General features: G+C 36.9%; 1 protein-coding gene across 1 annotated transcript; it reads right to left on the minus strand.

Moving 5' to 3' along the window:
- Positions 1-5,989: 5,989 nt before the first annotated feature.
- LOC307120814 (uncharacterized protein) lies at positions 5,990-21,262 on the minus strand (the record flags this gene model as incomplete). Its single annotated transcript, XM_079807989.1, has 6 exons — positions 5,990-6,877; positions 6,977-7,120; positions 7,213-7,509; positions 14,963-15,253; positions 15,926-16,240; positions 21,031-21,262. The coding sequence occupies 6 exons, from the start codon at positions 21,260-21,262 to the stop codon at positions 6,867-6,869; spliced, it is 1,290 nt and encodes a 429-aa protein (XP_079664115.1). The 3' UTR covers positions 5,990-6,866.
- Between the last annotated feature and the right edge of the window lie 698 nt (positions 21,263-21,960).

Below are 21,960 nucleotides of genomic sequence, written 5' to 3' on the forward strand. Positions count from 1 at the left end.
CTCCAGTGGTTTAACCTCGATTTTATGAAGCGACATGAATGCTTTGTGTGCGCAAAAAAACAGCATCTTTATTCACAAAATGTATATCTGACACATGTTCAGCACCATGCATCCGTGTTGTGTTGCTGTGAGAGCTGGTGCACTTGTGAACATGCGTCAGAGATACATCATTTGTGAATAAATATGCTTTTTTTTGTGCACACAAGGCATCTGCTAAAAATATCTTCATTTGTTTTTTTCACAAAAGTCTTATGGGTTTGGAGCTACACGAGGGTAAGTAATTAATGACAATTCATTTTTGGGTGAACACCGCTTTATTTAATTTTAATGTTTTTATAATTAGCCATTGTTCTGTTTTATAAAAAAATTTAATATTTGAAAAAATATATATATTTATACAGAAAAAATTGATTAATTTTATCAAAAGTCACAGTAAAGACTTAAATTGTTAAAAAAAATCTGTTCCACAAAAATATGCAGCAGCACAACTGTTTTCAACATTGATAATAATCATAAATGATTCTTGAGTATCAACTCTAGAATGATTTCTGAAGGATCATGCGACTCTGAAGAGTTCAGCTTTGATCACAGGAATAAATTACATTTTACAATGTATTCATATAAAAGTTATTTTTTATAGTAATATTTCACACTATTATGGTATTTACAGTATGTTTGATCAAATGCAGGCTTACCCAGCAAACATGCTCCTTTGGGGCCCGTATGGGGCCCTTGCGGGTTTCCCACTGTGGGCCCAGATACCAGCGTGAAATGCGGGGCACGTGTGGGGCCATAGTGGACTAAGTAGAGTGGGCCCCAGTTGATGCCATTTGGGCAAAGTGTGGGTATTCTGTGGGTACACTGGAAAAAGTGTGGGCAATGCACAGATGTGTCCGAATAGACCTGTAGCCATAACAAACAACAAGATTAGTTTGGTTCTACTTTGCATTTGCCACAATACACACACAATAAATTCACTTGTTGAAAGTAGAACAAATAAATTGTAAATCATGTTTCAAATAATTTCATTTATTCACAGTCATGTAAAAAAAAAAAACTATACTATATATTAACATTCAAAAGTTTGGGGTCAGTAAGATTTTTAAAATACTTTTGAAAGAAGTCCTTTCTGCTCATCAAGGCTGCACTTATTTGATAAAAAGAAACTACATTAAAGAGTGTAATATTATTGCAACTTAAAATAACTGTTTTCTGTTTTAATATATTTTACAAAGTAACTATTTTTCGAGTAACTATGTAAAAGTCTTTACTGTCACTTTGATCAATTTCATACATCCTTGCAAAAAATTCTCTCTCTCAAAACAATAAAAACATTTTTTTTATAAAACAGAAAAATGAGCAATTATAACCACATCACAACACATTAAGTGGATAATGAATTCTCTAATAAAATATATCAATTCCCTCGGATACCAGTAGATCTTTGCCTCATCTCCAGTCTTCTGGTTCTTCCTCTTCTTCCACCATCCCGGTCTCTTGCGTTATTGAGCCATGATTTAACAGGAGTTTCCACTTCAGATGCTCCGGCCGGGCCGCTTTTTGTGCCAGCATCTAAAGTGAAGAAGAAAAAAATAAATAAATATTGTTAAAATGATTAAAATGTTAACATTAAAAAACATTTTTTTCTTAAAATAGTTCCTGGTGTTGTTGTTTTTTAATATTCAAAACAAATTTAGGCTGTGTTGTTAAAAAAAGAAAGATAAAGAGAGCAAACAAATTGAGGGCATAAAGAACTGAGAACAATATACTAAAATTGTCAACACAATGTAAAGAAATTGTCAACTTAAGCTTGGTACAAACTCCGCAAGAACAAAGAAATTACTTTTGTATCAAGCTTTATACTCACCCTCATGTCATTCCAAACCTACAAGATTTCTTCTGTGGAAGATGATATTTTGAAAAAAATTATAAAATGAATTGTCCTTACAATAAAAACATCATTGTTGATCCCATTTACTTTTTATTGTATTGACAAGACAGTCGAAACATTATTCAAAAAATATATTTTGCATTCCACAAAAAAAAGTAAGTAATACAGGTTTGGAAAAACAGGAAGAACTATCCCTTTAATGTCTTTATTAAGAAATCATTGATGACTTTAACTTGCAGCATGAATACGTTTTATTAAAATAAATGCAAACACTTAGAATGTTTCTGACAGTCAAATATGTATTTACACAGTAAAAGATGCAGTGACCTGTGCCCGAGTGTAAAACAATTCAAGGTAATGAATTCAAGCAGTTTTAAAGTATATTTTACCTCAGAGATTAACAGTAAATGGCCTAGTTGACCGTTATAACCGTTAAGTTAGTCGTTTAAACTTTAAACGGCAGGAGAGTATAACGTTAATCAGATAAACCACTAAAATGAGAGAGTGTAGTTTAATATCAATTAATTCGTTACCATTTTGGCCTGTTTCTCTAATTATAATAGGAAACTCACATATTAATATGGAAACTTAAAAAGCTTAAATTACCTGTTTGGAGCAGAGTTTGACGGTCCCAGAATCCGGAATGACAGCTGAGCTCATTAGCGGTGCAGTTCCAGCAGTCTCATTGGTTAGAATTGATCACGTGATGACGCCATCTAGCGTATTACTAATATGTAATTTCTTTTCTGTTTTTTTTTTGTTGCCATTTCAGAAATGTAATAGTATATAAAAATATAAAATTCATCAGTGATGTTTTTATTATAATAAAAAATAAAATAAAAATAATGTATATAAAAATATAAATGTAGAAATATAACAAATAATGTTATAAATATCCACTGATGAATGGCAACAATAATAATGAACAAATCAGTGAATGATCAACCATATGCATTGTTTTATTGTGACAAATGTTTCTTTAATTTAATTAATTACATTTAAATATTATTTAATAAATACAGTAAACAAAATTAATCATGGACTTCATAGAAAGTTTTGCATTACAAGATACAATTTATAGTATTATAATAATTTAGTGTTATTTATGAATGTATTAATATAAGTACTGTGATTTATTGAAATCTAATGGTCTAATGGAGTTTAAACTACTGTAATATGGTCCCTCTGACTTTATCAGTCTGTCTGGGAACAGCTGCAATGGAGGCTTCCCTTATGGTGGCCTCAAAGTGGAAAACTACTGGATGCCCACAGTAAACCCTCATTGGGGACCAAATGGGCAAATCCACTCTGGGCCCCACAAGGGCTAAACCACTGGGGGCCGGTGGGGGTTTGCCCACAGTAATCCCACATGGGCCCCCAAAGGGTTTGCCCTTGCCCACACTGTCCCACAGAAAACCCACACTTACCCACAGTGAGCCCACACTTGCGTGTTTGCTGGGTAATATGTGATCAGGAAAGTGTTTTTGATGTGTCAATAAACGATACTCTTTTGTAAATTGTCTTATTGTGACAGTAATTATGAATATTAAATATAATCATACATTCACGGTTGAAATTAGGCCTGAAAAGACGTCTTTTCACCTTTCACTTTTCAACCAAATTTGAACGTTGTTTAAACGTCTGGCAATGTCGTCTTTTCGACGTGTTTTTGCTGGGTGGGACAGTGCTTTCGTGCTCGTACACACACACACACACACAGTCACACACACTCACTCCCTCTTTCCCTCTTATCACTGCGCTAAACGAGGCTCTAACTGCTGCAGTGAACTCTTCAACTACCGCCCAACATCCAGATCTCAGCGCCACCTGCTGGACAGACGCCGCACTGCAGCTCCACTCACTGTTGAAGACAGCATTGTTGTCCTTGAACTCCTTCCACTGCTGATACCATTTAGAGTCCTTGTGAAGCACAACACCCATCGCCTCCCTTCAGGAGAAAGAAAACCACTACATTAAGATGCTATTCATGAGTAAATGCGTCAAAGTCATTCAGAGTTAATTTATACATATACACCAAACAGGCATAACATTATGACCAGCTTCCTAATATTGTGTTGGTCCCGTTTTTGCTACCAAAACAGCCCTGACCCGTCGAGGCATGGACTCCACTAGACCCATGAAAGGCTGGACATGGTCTCAACAATGCTTAGGTAGGTGGTGTGTGTCAAAGTAACATCCACATGGATGGCAGGACCCAAGATTTCCGACCATATGTGTAATATTTCTGTTGCTCTTTGCACTGTTTATTTTCTGTTCAGTAACGCAGTTGTTAGTGGAGTGTTTTGCAAACTGCCCCATGTGTGTGTGGGATCGACGATGCTGATAATAAACCCCTGAGAAATATCAGATACGTGAGTTTTGCTTACACTTGGCTACAACCATTCAGGCCAGCTATCCGGCCTCTCTGTGAAAAGCGTTACAAACACATAATCAAGGCACGAAATCGCTCCTTATGCTCCCAAAATGTATTCTCTGCAACCTCAAAATTCGCACTGCACAAATTGACCGATGTTATAGTTAGATATGACGGCACTACTGCAGCACGCATCGCCGCAGATGAGCAGCTGAATATCTCTAAAGCAAACTGCCACAAATGAAAGTAAAAGTTGCAGACGCTCAATACACAATCATCATCATTAAAAGTAAAGAAACTAAATGATCAGTGCTAACGCCACTCTCTCTCTCCTATTGCGGTCTTTGCATTTTCAATAAAATGCAGCTCATATTTGTTAATTTTGGTGACGTGAACTTCATTAAAAATCATATAGCGTGGGAATTGAAGATCAGATTTATATCCGTTTTGCGGAGAAACATTTATGTGACCAAGTGTAAATGGAATCGTTCTGATAAATCAGATCTGTAAAAACACATGAAGTGGACCAGGTATAAATAGTCCCAGCAAGATAACTGTTCGGGGTGCTTGAAATATAGGAAGAAAAATATAAATATTGAATTGGGCAGGGGAGGGGGGTTACATGAATGTATCTCTGAACGAAACTGTCTTCAGAATAGTTTCGATGGCATTTTTACAGCGGTCCCCAAAGAAACGCTTCTTTTCCATAAGCAGCACCTGCTGTCAGAGAGTGAATTAGCATTTTTATTCAGTCCATCTGCTTTTGTTTTGTGCAGGTGTGTCCTACGTAACAATTTCACAAGCTAAAGTCAGACCATTCTGTATTTGCTCTAAGTCTTGAAATTATGCAATCTAATTCAAATAAAAAAACTCTGCTCATGCTACATGTGTGTATCTTTGTTTGGATCGTGATTAAAAGGCAGTGGTTGCCTCACATTTCAAATGGCAATTGTTTTAAGGCTAGTTTGGCCTGTTATAGAGCAAATAAACAACAAATAAATTTGCTTAAACAAAGAAAAAAAAGTCTCGTAAATAAAAAGAAACTGGGCCATGAAAAATCTATAGGTAGATCTTGCCTTTCATCAAGGCTGAGGTCAGGGATCTATGGCTTGAAAAGGTTGGTGACCACTGGCCTACACCTACCCCAACCCTAAACATAACCTTACAATAATGCAAATACAGTAATTAAATGACACAGTATTGATGTGCGCATGCCCAGTGCCCGTAGCTGTATCTCTTCAGGTCTTTCCTGCGCAGGACGTGGTGTGATGACATCACCGTTTCACAAAATATACGGATTGGCTTTACACACGAAAACACAAGGGTGTCGTTTTCAGATTTATCCACTCTGGGACCCGATTTAAAAAAATATCGGTTTCATGCTCCCAAAAAGCCAGATCCGTGTGGACGAAACGCTGATACGGTACAAAATTTTAACGTATACAGCGAAACGCGTTTCTGTGTGGACGGGCCTTAAAGACTTTATCATCGCCTGATGGAGGAAATGGAGCAGCGATATGTTGTGTTTATGTATTTCACTGTGATCTCAGAGTATATTATAATGAGTCCCAAATCAGTATTTTCTCAGGTTAAAGATGTTTTTGTTTATTATTGTGGATTATGCCACTTTATATGTGGCGATCTGCTGAAATTGTTTAAATATATATGAATTGTTCCTCCAGGAGGCGCTCGACATCATAAATAATAAAACATGAGAGACTCTTGAACCTCAGAGCGAGAAAACTTTATTGATAAAGGCAAGAAAATACATTTGGCAAATGGACAGCATGTTAGATCGAGCCAAAATGTTAGTTCTGATGGATCTCCACGTCAGAAATATCAGAAATATCAAATATCCTTGCCAGAAGGTATAAGTCTATCAGCCGGAGAGTTGGACTGAGAAAGCAGGAGACGAAGTGATGATCATAAAAGAGCAGAGTTTGTTGAATAATCTTAGTTGCATATGTTTCAATGCTCAGAGTCCGTCCAGATGTTACACCACTCAATGCTCTGGCTTCATCTGACCAGTACATTTCCAACAAGTGTTATTATACCAAGAGAAAAACAATGGAGAATTACTGCTTCACAACATCGTCCTGTGACGATAAAAACCTTGAGACATTCTGTGATCTCCTACTCGTGAAGACAAACATCCCTTCAAACACACAATCATAAGATTCAACAACAAGAGCAAGCAAATGAGGGAAATAAGTCATATAACACATCAAATGACAAAAATAAACAATAACATTATTAAATGATAAGTGAAGGAAATCAAATCATAATCATTTGAATACATGAATGACTAATGCAATTAATATAAAACACAGAAAATAAAACAACACCAATGTATGGTTGCTTTCTTCAAATAAAACACAGGTTGTTGTTGAAAACCTTTAGATCCGTCAGCAGTATTAAAGTGAGATCTGTGTGACTCTTTATTATTTTATATCATTGTTGGATCAGAGAGAAATATAAACTTACAAATAAGATTTTAAAAATCTGACACTGAAAGAGAGCAGAAGCTCAAATAATCATCAGTATTTATTATGACAAAAACACACTTGAAGAATCTTTAAAGTTCAGCGTTCTGCTTTAGATTCAAGCACTTCCTGAAAAAGATGAACATATGAAGCCATGAATTAATAAATATCACAGATATTAATATATGCAGAATCAGTTTGTGAGAAATGACATCATCAATCATGTACCTGATGTGTGAATATGAGCTTGATCTCGTTCAGCTCTTCTGGATCTGATGTCATAAACCACAATCATGACAGTAGCCACGCCCACCAGAGCAGCGAGGACCAATCGAATCACAGCTTCAGTGGGACCACAACAGTGGACAGGGCCTGAGGAATAAAAACATCAAACTGAGATCAGCTCAGTCAATAAACGCTAATATCAGCGCTGACATCAACTAATATCAGCGTTGCTGCCGTACCTGAACATGTGTGGCAGAGTTGAGTGATGTCCAGATGTTGAGTCTGGTGGCTGATGGGATTGTTCAGCACACAGCTGTAGGTGTTTTTATCCTGATATTCCACCTCCAGAGGTAGAGAGAGACTGATGCTGAGATCAGACACACTGATGTTGGACAATGAACTGTTTCCTTTGTACCAGGAGAGAGTCACATGACTCACATTCACCACTGAACACACCAATGAACAATATGAGGATGATGATGATGATGAAGAACATTGAGAAGAGTTCCTGCTGATGACAGGAACAGGCAGACGAGCTGGAAAACATCAGAGAATAAAGAGAAATGAGGATGAATGAAGACAGGGACGTGCACAGGGGGGTTGCTCAGGTTGCTCATATGCCCTTCTCGACTCACGTTGCCCTTCTGAGGTGGAAAAAAATAAATTAAAAAATCGTACAATGGATGCAGAATTTCACGTAGGCCTAGATAAAAAATAAATAAATAAAAAAAAATGTGCAAAGCCTCATTCACTTCCACGAGCCCCCGTCCGAAATTGAAAGTCAGTAAACTCTGTTTCCGTGGCTGCACGCGACCGGCACCTGAGCTGAGCATGAGCGGCACTAGAAGGAGATTGTCGCGGTTGTCGGGTGAGACGACTTATCTTATATTACGAAAGGTATAACAAATGGACGATCATCATCATCACGTTATATGAAATGAATTACAATCTTCATAAATCCAGGATGAGTTTGCCACGTTTAGCCTAAATAATCAGACAGATAGCTTGCAGACAAGCAGCCTAGGCTACTATGTTTTTGGTAGGCATTAGGCAAACTAAGCTACATGTCTGCTGATAGTTAGTTTCTCACATTTCGTTTTAGCAAGAAGAATGAATGATGGAAGTAATGCATCACATTAATTATTTTATTCAAAATGGTTAAATGCCTAAATCCTATCACTATTTTGGGTATTGTTTGAAGCCAAGATGCCCACTGAAAAGAGGCGGATTCAGGAGAGGGAGAGACGATTCAGGGAGGCAGCAAAGGGCAGCACAAAACTGCAGAACATGGCTGCAAAAAAAGCCAACCAGCAGGTGATACAGAGACTTTGCAGAGACTTTGATAAAGATGACATGACACTGTGTAGGTGAATTGATTAATTAATCAGACTCATATTTTAGCCTACTAATGGCAATGTTTCATAATTACATTCCATTTAAGATGAGGAGGAGCAGTCACATGTAGGGATTTTCATGACTCAAGTCATGTTTTTCTATGTTATTATTAGTAGTAGGTGAGAGCGGGGCACAACCAAACGCTTTTTGACTTTCCCAGTTTGTGTAAATCCACAAGTATTTATTGTTTCCCACATTAATTGCACACGTCTAGTACAATTATGTGGTTTTGTTTCATTAATACAGTGTATACTTTTTTCTTGATTTACCCCGAAAGAATGGAAGTGAAATGTGACAACATGCCCCATAGGTGGAGTACACTATAACATGACCAAATAACAGCTTAAAATGTTACCTGATGTAATCAAAAAAATATACAAGACTAACTAAAATATTTTGCCAATAATACAATTATTAACTTTTTAAAATAAAATAATGGCATTTTTTAATCATTAAAATATAAGCATTTTTGAGTTTGACTACAAACACATCGCTAAATACAGCTATACAGCATAGTTCAAAACATAATAATTAATCATTTCTGAACATTAACTCTAAGTCATTATTCACATTTTCTCATGGTTTCTCACAAGAATTCATAAAAATATAGAATATAACGGCATATTTCTAATAGGGGCTCATTGTAACGCAGTGTTAACACACACCCCATCTGCACAACTGGGATTTAAACCGCGGCTCGTGTCTTCTGCTGTTAAATCAGCATTAAAGAACCATCTCAACTGTTAAATAACAGATAGAAGATTACAATAATATCAGATTTGTCTTATTTTAAATAAACACAAAAAACAGAGATGAAAACTAAACTTAAGTAAGAAATTTACTTTTGCTATGGTTAAATACATGTTCAGTGATATCTTCCAGAGATGTTTTAGTTTTGGCGCTATTTTTTCTCTAAATAATGTTGATATGGCAACTAGTAAGTACACCAAGTTTCATCATTCTGGCATGTGTGGAAAGGGTTAAAACAGTGTTACAACTAACCCCGCGTTAGGTTGTGCCCCGCGCTCCCCTAGTTAAGGTGATTGAGTGCTGTATTTCAGTGTTTTACTTATTCGATATATATTTTAATAAAGACCCTGTTATTCTAAGTCCTTCATATAGCCCGAGAGTTTTTTTTTCTTTTTCGGGTGGGGGGGTTGGTAGGGGAGTACCCTTTTTTAGGTCAGAGCAACTGCCCCTCAAAATTCCTGTGCACGTCCCTGAATGAAGATATTCAAGCAGACGAGGAAGAAACATCGAGAGGAACCAAGATGATCAAAAGTAGAACATTTAAAACAATTTGATAGAAAGTTCAGGATAAACCTGCTGTTAATGTAAAAGAGTAAGAGAATTAGTAATTTTAACTCATTATTCATGATAAGATACTGTCACGGGGTGACCAGGGCCGGAACCTTTGTTACATGGGAGTTGTTGTTATAGGGGAACACTTCCGGTGCAACACCAGGCCGGTTCCGGGCGCGATATTTTTTTCCCCAGGATGGTAGGGGAAGGTACCGCCTTTTTCGTCAATGATTGGCTAGAAGGGCTCTCCTCCGATTGGCTATTTGATTTGGCCGTGAAACGTCATCTCACGTTCATGGCAGGCCAGGCTGTCGTGTGCGTGCCATCAGATTTATATTCCAAGTTCACATGGTGTATCTAGTTGAGGCAAACACTATGGGTAAAACACTATTGTGTGTGTGTGTGTGTGTGTGTGTGTGTGTGTGTGTGTGTGTGTGTGTGTGTGTGTGTGTGTGTGTGTGTGTGTGTGTGTGTGTGTGTGTGTGTGTGGGCGTCGGAAGCAAAAAAAATGTGGGTGGGTCCTCAGAAATGTTTTACTGGAGTAGATGCCAATTACATTAAGTACAAATATAACGCTTTACTTGGTAAACGTATAGGTCGGAAAGACAAAATTACGTAAATCGCCATATCATTGAGAGTGACAGTAGTGTAGGGGTAAGATGTACAGCATCTAGTTTTGACACAAATCGACCCGCGGTTCGAGTCCGGCTTTCGCCGAAATCAATCTTCTCCGTTTTCCCATCACATATCAAATCGGAAAGGCATTTATTTTCAATACAAATTAAGAAAATATTAGAAAAGTGGAAATAAAGCGTCTAATATGTGTTTAATAATAAGTCTTTATCGATTAGGGGTAGGTAAACAGACATATGCTGAATGTTAGAGACGATAAAAGAGAGTGGGTCCAATATCATTGATCGTAAAAAGTGGGTGGGTCTTGTCCCAGAACTTGGAGAACATCATACCGGATCATCTTGAGGTTAGGATTAGGTATAAATCAACGGACAGGGAGAACAGCTCCAGTAATAAATGGTTTTGGCGCAGGTATTGAGAGGTTAGGGTTAGGGTTAGGAAACAGCTAAGACTAATCTAAACAGGCTATGAAATTGTGAACTTGAAATATAAATCTGAAGACACGCACATATAGTGCTTTTCTTAGTAGGCTATGTTGGATTGACTTCGTTTAACGACGATCAAAACAGACTAGCTGACAGCCTGCCATGAACGTGAGATATATAACCAATCGGAGGAGAGCCCTTCTAGCCAATCATAGACGAAAAAGGCGGTACCTTCCCCTACCATCCTGGGAACAGTGTTGCCAACTTAGCGACTTTGTCGCTATATTTAGCGATTTTTCAGACCCCTTTGGCGACTTATTTTCAAAAAAGCGACTAGCGACAAATCTAGCGACTTTTTGGACAAACGTTAGCTACTTTATTTTACAAATATCGCCAGTACTGTTCTGCGAGCGCGAGGTCTTGCTTTCTCCCTGCTGTCACACCTCTCTCTGCGTTTACCCTGTTCAGTGAGTGGCTGTGGCTGAGACACACACACACACACACACACACACACACACAGCAGCTGACAGACGTGAATGAGCGAGCTACACATGCGCACACAGGGGTGCCACGGACCAATCACTTATCTGCTTCCTTTTTTTTATATTTAAAGAATTTAGTTTGACCCGTTATGATTTCAATTCTTCTCTTGTGCTTATCACTTATATATTACTCACTCTCACAGAGCTTTAGTTCATCCAGTTTCAGACATCTCTCAGATTGTTAAAAAAAAAAAATTAATTCACTATCATACTCGTTCTACTGTATGAAAAAAAGATATAGGAAATGAGAACATATTTATTAGACAGTTGGCTGTATTGTATTCTTTTAAAATACAGTATGTGAGCACATTAGGCAGGCAGAACGCAAGGACGACGCGGTGACGTCACGGATATGCTAATTAACGCATGACGTCATCTAGCGACATTTAGCGACTTTTTGGGCTGGCTTTAGCTACTTTCCTTGGAAAATAGTTGGCAACACTGCCTGGGAAAAAAAATATCGCGTTCCGGGCTCCCGAAAGGGCGGAAGTGCAGCGAGAGCTGATCAAGCGGAATCACCGGCACGTGTGAGAGGAAAAGCCCATGGCTGCGTTCGAAACCGCATACTTCCCTACTATATAGTATGTAAAAAGCAGTAGGCGAGCGAAGAGTATGCTCGAATCCTTTGTATTCATAAAAGAGTAGGCGAGAACTACCAGGGTTTTGGAGTATTTCTCGCGAGATTCGGACGTGCGTATACTGATGTTGCGTTCGAATATGCCTACTTACCTACTATATAGTAGGCGAAAACAGTACGTGAAAGGAGAAGTATGTTCGAAACCTCAGTAATCATAAAAGAGTAGGCGAGAAGTTCCCGGATGGCTTACTGATTCCGCCCAGATTGTGAAGTACCCATCGTCGGATACTTTTCTATCCCTGCCTTCCCATGAGGCCACAGGAAAGGAGACGTCAGGCGGAGAAAAGCGAATCAAATGTGAGTATTACAAACCAAAATCACGGTTCCTTGTGTTAAAATCGCATTTGTTGAACTACTGTAGAGTAAACTGTTAAATTGTTGAAGGTGTAAAGACGACAGACAGTATAGTACAGTTGTTATTGGGCTGTAAAAACATGTTTTATTATGAATGAGCTCCAGTAACACACACGTCTCCAAAGTGGATTTACATAAACGATATACTTAAAGATAAAGATGTTTGCTAAGTGTTTATTTAACATCTGACAGGAACATTTTCGATAAGTATTGCAGATGACACCACAGCATTAAATAGACATCTGATCAGAGTGATGTGTGTGTGCTATAATGTAGTTCTGTTGTCAACAATGTTCACTTTACATGAACGTCAGTAATGTTAATAAATCTACATAAAGTAACTAAACATAAGTTATCTTTTTTATTTGTCCATTAGTACTGTTGATGAATTGAGGAACATTAACACATCAGCAACTACCTCAACATTTAAATGTAGTATTGAGCACAAAAACTTTTGTGCTTTTATCAAGGTGTTGTTTAAGATACAGGTAACGTGAATGTTGTCTGATGTTACAGGGCCAGAAGAGCACGTGTGTGTTTATCTGGTGGAGACTGGAGAGAGGGTGATGAAGGAAGCCTGTCATCAAAGGCTTTGAGTATACTACAGAAATGAATAAAACATCAATTTAAATATTAAGTTGTATTTTATTTTAATTTCAAACAGAGTTATTTAAGCACTTTTCTGATTCTTGATGTCTGTGCGTTTGCTGCAGAGCTTCTGTGGTTGAGCCTTGCTCAAGGAAACCTTCTGCTTATCAGTTCAGTGTTTAGCCCACTACACCACAAAAGTCATAAAGCTACAATACAAATAGCATGTAATTGTAAAAATATTAAATCAAATATGGCAAGAAATGGGATGCTGACAACATGAATTGTAAAGCGTTTTCAGTAGTCATGCTGATGGAGAGCAGACACACGGATGTTTGGAGCAGACATCAGCAGTCAGAGATTGTCCCGCACATGTTCTCCACTCCTGCTTCAAGGTTGTGGGGTTCAGGAGGGACATGATGGAGGGCTAGGACAGGCGAAGGCGTTCACGGTGGTCAACTGCTTCATCAACATAAAGCCACAGAATTGGCACAGCTGTGTTGAGATGGCAGCAGATGTGGGGTTCACCGTCTGTAAATGTGTGATGGTTTGTTAGAACAATACGTTTGAATAAAGCTTTGTTTCATGGTGACTTATTCATTTGTGATGTTTACTTTTATTCATTCTTTTACTCATTAATTCATGTTTCCTATTGTTGTCAGTAAATAAAATATTTTATTAACTCATGCATTTATTCATTGCTTGACTGAAAATTGGTATTCACATCGGCTGCATTTGTCTAGTGTGTATTCATGCATCGCTATGTCATATGACATCAAGTTGCATTTTGCTTGTTTTACTAAAACAATATAATTTTCAGTAAAAAAAAAAAGTAATATAATTAAGTATTGGTCAGCATTTGTTATTATTATTATTATTGTAAGTGTTTTAGTGGGCTAGCAATGCAATTCATTCTGAGGTAATCTTAATTTTGAATAGTGATAACTTACATTTTAAGAGTATAAAATCAACAGTTTTCTCCAAAGGGGAGATCCTCGAGCAGCTGAAAGACGTCCTCGTTGCAGACTCTGAGGGAAACCGCACAGGTCGGGCTGTGGAGTTACTGATGCTTTGAGCTGTTACTGCACCTGTCACTCATAGGCCTATCTTTTATTTTATAATTACATGGTTGTATCTTTAACAATCCTAATAATAAAACAAATATAATGGGGTTGCATACATTATATACAAAGAAAAAACAATAACAAGGTTAGATATCTTTGAATAATTCAGCATAATGCAATTAAATTTTATTTCATAAGCTTGAGGGATAAAACAGGAGTTAAATTTAAAAAGAAAAAGGAAAATATAAAGGAGATTTAGGCCAATTTTGCTTGTGGATGAAATGTTTTGCATATAAAATAAAGAAATTAACAACATATTTAAGAGATCACGATTGTGGGTTTTGGTAAGGATAAAACTGGGTCAGATTAGTAGGGTTAATATCAAATATCAAATAAATGGGCAGCTGTTTCTTCAACAAGCCCACAAAATTAACAAGTTTAATCAATATTAAGATATTTATAGATCGATGAATTAAACCTGTCACTCGTCTTTCAAGTTGTTGCGCTTGAGATAACGTCGTAGGTCACATGATAACGTCAACATGGCGCATAAAGTGCGGATCGCATTCATACTTAACGAGATCAGGCAATATAGTACCTACTCTTTTAGAGCTCGTTAAGTAAGTACTTATTGAAAATGAGTACCTACTCAATGAGTATGCGGTTTCGATCGCAGCCCAACTGTGGGGGGAAGAGGAAGAAACAGCGGGAGCCGCAGTAAAGGCGCAAGGGAAGGACTGAGGACTGAGGAAGCAGGATTTTTTTAACTTGCTGTGGCATTAATGTTAGATGAGGAAGATAAGTGACGTGGAGATGATGGTGCAATAGAGTCCTGTTTTATGCCAGCGTGTGAAGATTCCGTGTATCAAGGTGTCCATCTGAGCCCGAATACTGCCTTATTCATTGTGAAGTTTGGAGTGTTTTGCAGTGCTGAGTTGATATTTTCACGTGTGGAGTTGAGTATGTTTACAGTGTACACCGGCCTGTGACAATACTTCTTTAGATCTCGCTGTAATAAATAAAACATGTGGAACTGATATTTAACTCACCGTAGACAGAGAGACGGATAAAAGAAGACCACAAGTAAGGGTTGATCGGTCTATATTCTCCAGCATGTTTGGTTGTGATGTTTGTGATGGTCAGAGATCCAGTTTGCTTGTCCAGCTTCAGTCTGTCTCTGAATCTCCCATCAGGAACATCATCATATACAGTGACGCTGTCGGCCCGTTTATTGATTTTAGCGATTACAGTGTTTCTAAACCACCACTGAATCACATCATCATCCTTCACTTCAGTGAGACCAGACTCTAGAGTGACTGAATCTCCTTCCGTCACTGACACTGAATCATCAAACACACAGAACACACAGAAACAGGGTTTGTCACAGATCAACAGATTATAATGCTTTATTAAATTAAATAGTTCAACATTTGAAATAAACAAAATCATAAAACAACAAAATGGTGTGTGAATTCATTTTAATTTTGTCATTAATAAACAGGTGTAAATGTTCTTTAACTCACCAATGAGAGTGATAAAGAAATCAACCGTCTTATAGTTGTTGATCTGTAGTTGATAATATCCAGCATGTTTGATTGTGATGTTTGTGATGGTCAGAGATCCAGTTTGATTGTCCAGCTTCAGTCTGTCTCTGAATCTCCCATCAAGAACATCATCATATACAGTGAAGCTGTCGGCCGGTTTATTGATTTCAGCGATTACAGTATTTTCATATCCAAACCTCCACTGAATCAGATCATCATCATCATCATCCTTCACTTCAGTGAGACGAGGCTCTAGAGTGACTGAATCTCCTTCCGTCACTGACACTGAATCATCAAACACACAGAACACACAGAAAATGGGTTTGTCACAGATCAACAGATTATAATGCTTTATTAAATTAAATAGTTCAACATTTGAAATAAACTAAATCATAAAACAACAAAATGGTGTGTGAAGTAATTTCAGTTTTGTCATTAAAAAACAGGTGTAAATGTTCTTTAACTCACCAATGACAGTGAGAACGAAATAAACCGTCTCATAGTTGTTGAGCTGTAGTCTATAACGTCCAGAATGTTTGGTTGTGATGTTTGTGATGGTCAGAGATCCAGTTTGATTGTCCAGCTTCAGTCTGTCTCTGAATCTCCCATCAAGAACATCATCATATACAGTGAAGCTGTCAGCCGTTACATTGATTTCAGCGATTACAGTGAATCCTTCATATCCAAACCTCCACTGAATCAGATCATCATCCTTCACTTCAGTGAGACCAGACTCTAGAGTGACTGAATCTCCCTCCTTCACTTCAATCCCTCCTGCAGAACCTGAAGAGTTTTTCACAGATTAAAGCTTTAAAATCTCTTGATGTTGGTTTGATGAAGCTTCACTAAAATACTTTAAATTAATTTATATTTGAAGTGAATAATATTCTGCAGGACAAAGACAAAAGATGATGAATGAAAAGAGAAATAGATTTATATATGGAACAATAACTAAATAACAGAGGTGTCAAGTAACGAAGTACAAATACTTTCAGCCTATTTTTTACTTCTACTCCTTACATTTTCAAGCAATTATCTGTACTTTCTACTCCTTACATTTTAATAATAGCCTCGTTACTCTTATTCCATTTCGGCATATTTTCATTCCTTTCTTTTTTTTTTTTTTTTTTTTTTTATTGAAAATAATAAGATTTACAAAACAAACATGGCTGCATAGAAATCGTTTCTTCAGAATAGAATACATAGCCAGAGAGAGCAGCTCTTAATACAGGCAGGAAATTATAAACAGTCTTCGTGATAAAAATAAGGGTGAATTATGAGGAAGAGAAAGAAAACCAAAATAAAAACAAAACAAAAAAACAAAGATTATAATATGACACAAGGAGATTTCAGTCATTGTTCAGTTACTAACCTCAGTTGGGAAGTGTTTTAGGGTATCAAATATTTTTTGTGCTTTAGGACCTTTTAAGATTTTCAAAGATTTCATATACATTTTAAATTCATTTAAAAAAACAACAAATTTGGGAGATGATTTCACAATTCTACATTTGTGAATGAAAAATTTAGCTAGACATACGATTGTATTAATACAAAGCTCATCACCCTTGTTTTGTAACATCAATCCAAATGTTATGTCGTCTCTAGAGAAAGAGGTTGGGAGTGAAGACATCTTTAGCTTAACCCAATTATACATATCACACCAAAATGTCTGAATCACATTACATGAGAAAAATACATGGTCCGTAGTTTCAACATCATTTTCACAGAATGTACATACATTATCAACTATACCAAAGCGAAAATTCAGTAAATCTTTAGAGGGGTAAATATTGTTCATTACTTTGAAGTGTGTTTCTTTCACTTTAGGAGGTATAGGGAGTGTTAGATACATTGTTCTCAGCTTAATGATTGAAACTTTATCAAATTTTTGTAGGATGCTATTTTTATTTTGGCTGTTAGGGTAAAGATAATCAATAAAACATTTTCTAATAAAGTGATTAGTGCATTTTTTATCCAGAATATAGATCCCTTGAATTGATAGTGGGGCCAATTGTGGTTGAATCGTATAATATGTCAAAATGCTTCTTGTTAGAAGGACAAAACCTTGGGGTATTGCTTTATGTAATTTTAAAAAGTCTGATTTTGAGGGATTGAATTTATGTTTAATGCAAAATTGTTCATAATTAAAAAAATGTCCATTGGTATCCATTAAGTCGGACATGGACCATATGTTTTTCCCATACCAATCATCAAAGAACAGAGATCGGTTGCGGTGCAAAATATATCTGTTGTTCCAGAGTACACATGTATGGGGTGAGAAGTTATGTGTGTATAGCATTTTCCAATACAAGAGTATTTGTTTGTGAAACTCTGACAATGATATAGGTAATTTATTTATATTAAAGTCCGCTCTAAGAAGAAATTCTAATCCTCCAATTTTCTTGAATAAGGTCTTTGGAATACAATACCAGAAAGAGTTGCTATGTTTGATTCAAGATTTTAGCCAATTTATTTTTAAGGTTCCATTAAGGCAATCGAAATCAATAACTTTTAGTCCTCCATCTTTTGTGTCTTTAACCATATGGCTTTTTTTCATATAATGTGGTCTGTTTCTCCAAATGAAGTTTAGGTTGATTTGGTTGATAGATTTAATCAATTTGTTTGGAATGGCATTGGAATAGGCTGGGTAAATACATCTTGATAAACATTCCATTTTAGTTAGGTAAATACGACCTATGATTGATAAGTCCCTCTGTAGCCATCTATTTAATCTTGATTTGCATTCTTTAATTTTATTTTCTATATTCAGAAGTTGGCTTTGCTTTTGGTCTTTGGAAAGGTAAATTCCCAGGTATTTGATTTCTGATTTAATAGGGATATTACAGATGTTTTTCAGTGAAGTGTCGTGTACAGCAAGCAATTCACATTTTTTTAAGTTTAATGTTAGACCTGAGGCTTTTGAGAATTTTTCAATTTTGGCAATAGTTGTTGAAATTTGGTATCTATCTTTTAAGAATATCGTTGTGTCATCCGCTAGTTGGCTGATTATTATGTCTGTGCCAAGTACATTAAGTTTTTTAATATCATTACAGTTTTTAATATAGATTGCTAGCATTTCTGTGGCTAGGATGAATAGGTATGGTGAGATGGGGCAACCTTGAGGGATACCCACATTAATCTTGAAGCTTGGGGTGGTACCACTAGGTAATAGGACACAGCTACTAATATCTCGATATAAGCCACCAACCCATTGTCTAAATTTGATTCCAAACCCAAAGTGTTTGAGCACCAAGAGAATAAATGGGTGTTCCACAGAGTCAAATGCTTTATAGAAGTCTAGAAATAGAAGGAAACCATCATCTTCTATTTGGCTTCTATACTCAATAATGTCCATTACCAATCTTATATTATTATGAATTGACCTTCCTTTTAAGAATCCTGACTGTGTATCTGCAATAATATCTGAAATCCCTGTTTGAAGACGAGAAGCAAAGATGTAAGTTAGGAGTTTGTAGTCTGAATTTCTGAGTGTAATGGGTCTTCGGTTATCTATAATTCTGGGATCTTTTCCAGGTTTTGGGATAGAGATGATAACTCCATGTCTCATTGTTGGTGGAAGCACACATGTTTCGAATATTTCAGTAAAGACTTGTAGCAGCAGGACTCTTAAATCAACCCAAAAATGTCTGTAAAAGTCACCTGTGAGACCATCAGATCCGGGAGCTTTGTTAAGAGAGAGACTACCAATTACTGCGTCTAGTTCTGTAATTGTTATTTGATTATCAAATGTTTGTTTGAAGCCATCCTCTAATTTTGGAATATGTTTTGCTATATCCTGAAAGAAATTCTGACAGTCCATGCTAGAGAATTTAGAGCTATAGAGTTGGCTATAGAATTTCCAGATTTCTGAAGATATTACTCTTTCATTTGTGACCTCATTATTATCAATCATCAGGGATCTGATGCTATTTTTTTCTTGTCTTCTTTTTTCAAGACCACAGAAATACGATGAATTTTTTTCCCCCTCCTCAATCCACTTAGCTCTGGATCTAATAAATGCCCCTTGGGCCTTACGACTGTAAATTTCATCTAGTTTAGGTTGGAGGCTTAATATCTTCTGTTTATCATCTTCAGTTGGGTTTGGTTTATTGCAGTACATATTTAACTGATTAATAATGTCTACTTGTTGTTTTTCACTATCTTTTTTAAGGATTTTACTGAATGAGATGGTAAATTGGCGTATTTTATATTTTAGGAATTCCCATTTTTTGGTAGCAGTTGTTAGCTCCTCAGAATTGGCATATTCTTTCACTAATAATTTGATTTTTTGGCAGTAGTCATTATTTTTGAGCAGACTGGAATTGAACTTCCAATATGTGTGTGTGTGGACATTGTTATCATTGGGTTTGATCTGTAGTAGAATAACACTATGATCTGTTAGTGGTGCAGCAGAAATATCAGAACTAATATTATAAACTAGCAAATTATTTGCAATTAACCAGTGATCAATTCTGGATTTATATTTGTGGCTTGAACTAAACCAGGAGTATTTAGATATTTCTGGGTTTAAGTGTCTCCAAGCATCAACCAAATTGTGTTTTTCGCAGAAGTTCATGAATATGGTGTTTGGATGACTTACAGAGTATCTACAAGGGTATTTGTCAAGAAATTCATCATGAACTAGGTTTAGGTCGCCACCAATGATAATGTTATCAGTCGAGTGTGTTAATTTAAGATTGTCTAACTCTAAACCAATTTGCTCAAGTAGGTTTCGGTTTTGTCTACTGATGTTATATCCATAAATATTGACAAAAATAAATTTCAGACCATCTATGTTTATGATAAGAATCAACCAGTGACCAAAATCATCTGCCATATGGGACACAATATGACCTTTGAAATTATTTAGGAGGATGGCGACACCTGCTGATCTTGAAGTGCCATGGCTAAAGTAAACTTCATCTCCCCATTGTTTAGACCAAAATATAACATCATCAACCTTAGAATGGGTTTCCTGCAAAAAAATCATATTTGATTTCTTCCCTTTACAAAATAAAAAAATACTTTTTCTTTTTGTCATGTCTCTTAAACCCCTTGCATTAACAGAAATGAATGAAATGTTACTCTTTAAACTGAACATAGAAAAATAAAAATATATATTAATAAAAAAATATATATATATAAAAATCTAGAACAAAGGATTACTGAACTTACTTAGAACAACAGTAGAAGCTTCCTATCAGGAACATAGTAGCAAAACCCTGAGAATACGTATTCATTTAAACTCACTTGTTTTCGGGAATCAGAGAAAAAAAAGAGAAAAAAAAAAAAAAAACTGACTATGGTGAGACTTTTTCCATTAATGAAAGCATCTGGAGTCAAAAAAACCCTGGACGGTTGTGACTATGGTGAGACTCTGTCTATTAATGAAAGCATCTGGAGTAAAAAAAACCCTGGACAAATGTGACTATGGTGAGACTCTGTCCATTAATGAAAGCATCTGGAGTAAAAAAACAAACAAAAAAAACCCTGGACAGTTGTGACTACTGTCTATGGTGAGACTCTTTGACCATTAATGAAAGCATGAGGGCCCCGGAACACTGTCTTTAGACCTGCCTTCCTTGCTTGTTCAACTTTTGGCCATACAGCACTCCGTGCCTCTCTGTCTTCCTTGGTGAGGTCTTCTGCGAAGCGGATGTTGAGATCCTTGCATACGCGGTGAAGTTTGGTAATCCGCCAGAGTTCGTCCCTGAAGTGGCGTCCTGTGAACTGCATGATTATTTGACGAGGGCGGTTGGTGTTACTCGGCCCCAGTCGGTGCACCGAATCCAGGATGAAATCCATCTTCTCCCTCCAGTGTGGCGCAATCTTCCCGATGATATCAGAGATGATTTGTCGTGTGTTTTCGTCTTTTTCCTCCAGTAATCCATTTAAGGTTCCATCTTCTCTTATAACGCTCCAACTCTACAGCTCTTTTTCCCACTTCTGTTACTTTTTTCTCCAGATCCGTGTTCTCCTCTTTCAGTTGTTTCACCTCGGCGTGCAGTTTTTGGCACTGTTCTTTACAATCTTTGATCTCGGCAGAGTTAAACTCTACCGCTTTCGCGATGTTTGCTATGGTCAGCGTGTTCTGCTTTAGCTCCGCTTTGAAGTCCTGCATCATGTTTTGAAGAGTTCCGATAGCAGCCAATATCGCAGCGTTAGAGGCGTCTTCAACATGGGCGCCAGCAGTCATAACTTCCTCTGGTTTGGACTTTTTCTGTGGTGCTGGTGTTTTGGAAGGGGATGTTAAGGTGTTTTAGTACCTCTGATGTTAGTTTCCATCCTTTCTGGTCCACCATAGTCGTGTTCTTGGAGAGCTTTCAATTTAGCATTAGCTTTCGTGCTAGACATGTTATGGTCTGCAATATCGTCCTCCAGGAGGTTCGCAGGGTCGTTTACAGGATTCTGAATTATTATGATGAGATCTCTACAGTTCTCTATCTGATATTTCAGGGTTTGGTTAAGTTTAAAGTTAATTCCATTGATTTACAAGGCTTTGC

This window comes from Gobio gobio, assembly GCF_949357685.1.
Source record: "Gobio gobio genome assembly, chromosome: 24".
NCBI classification, from domain to species: Eukaryota; Metazoa; Chordata; class Actinopteri; order Cypriniformes; family Gobionidae; genus Gobio; species Gobio gobio.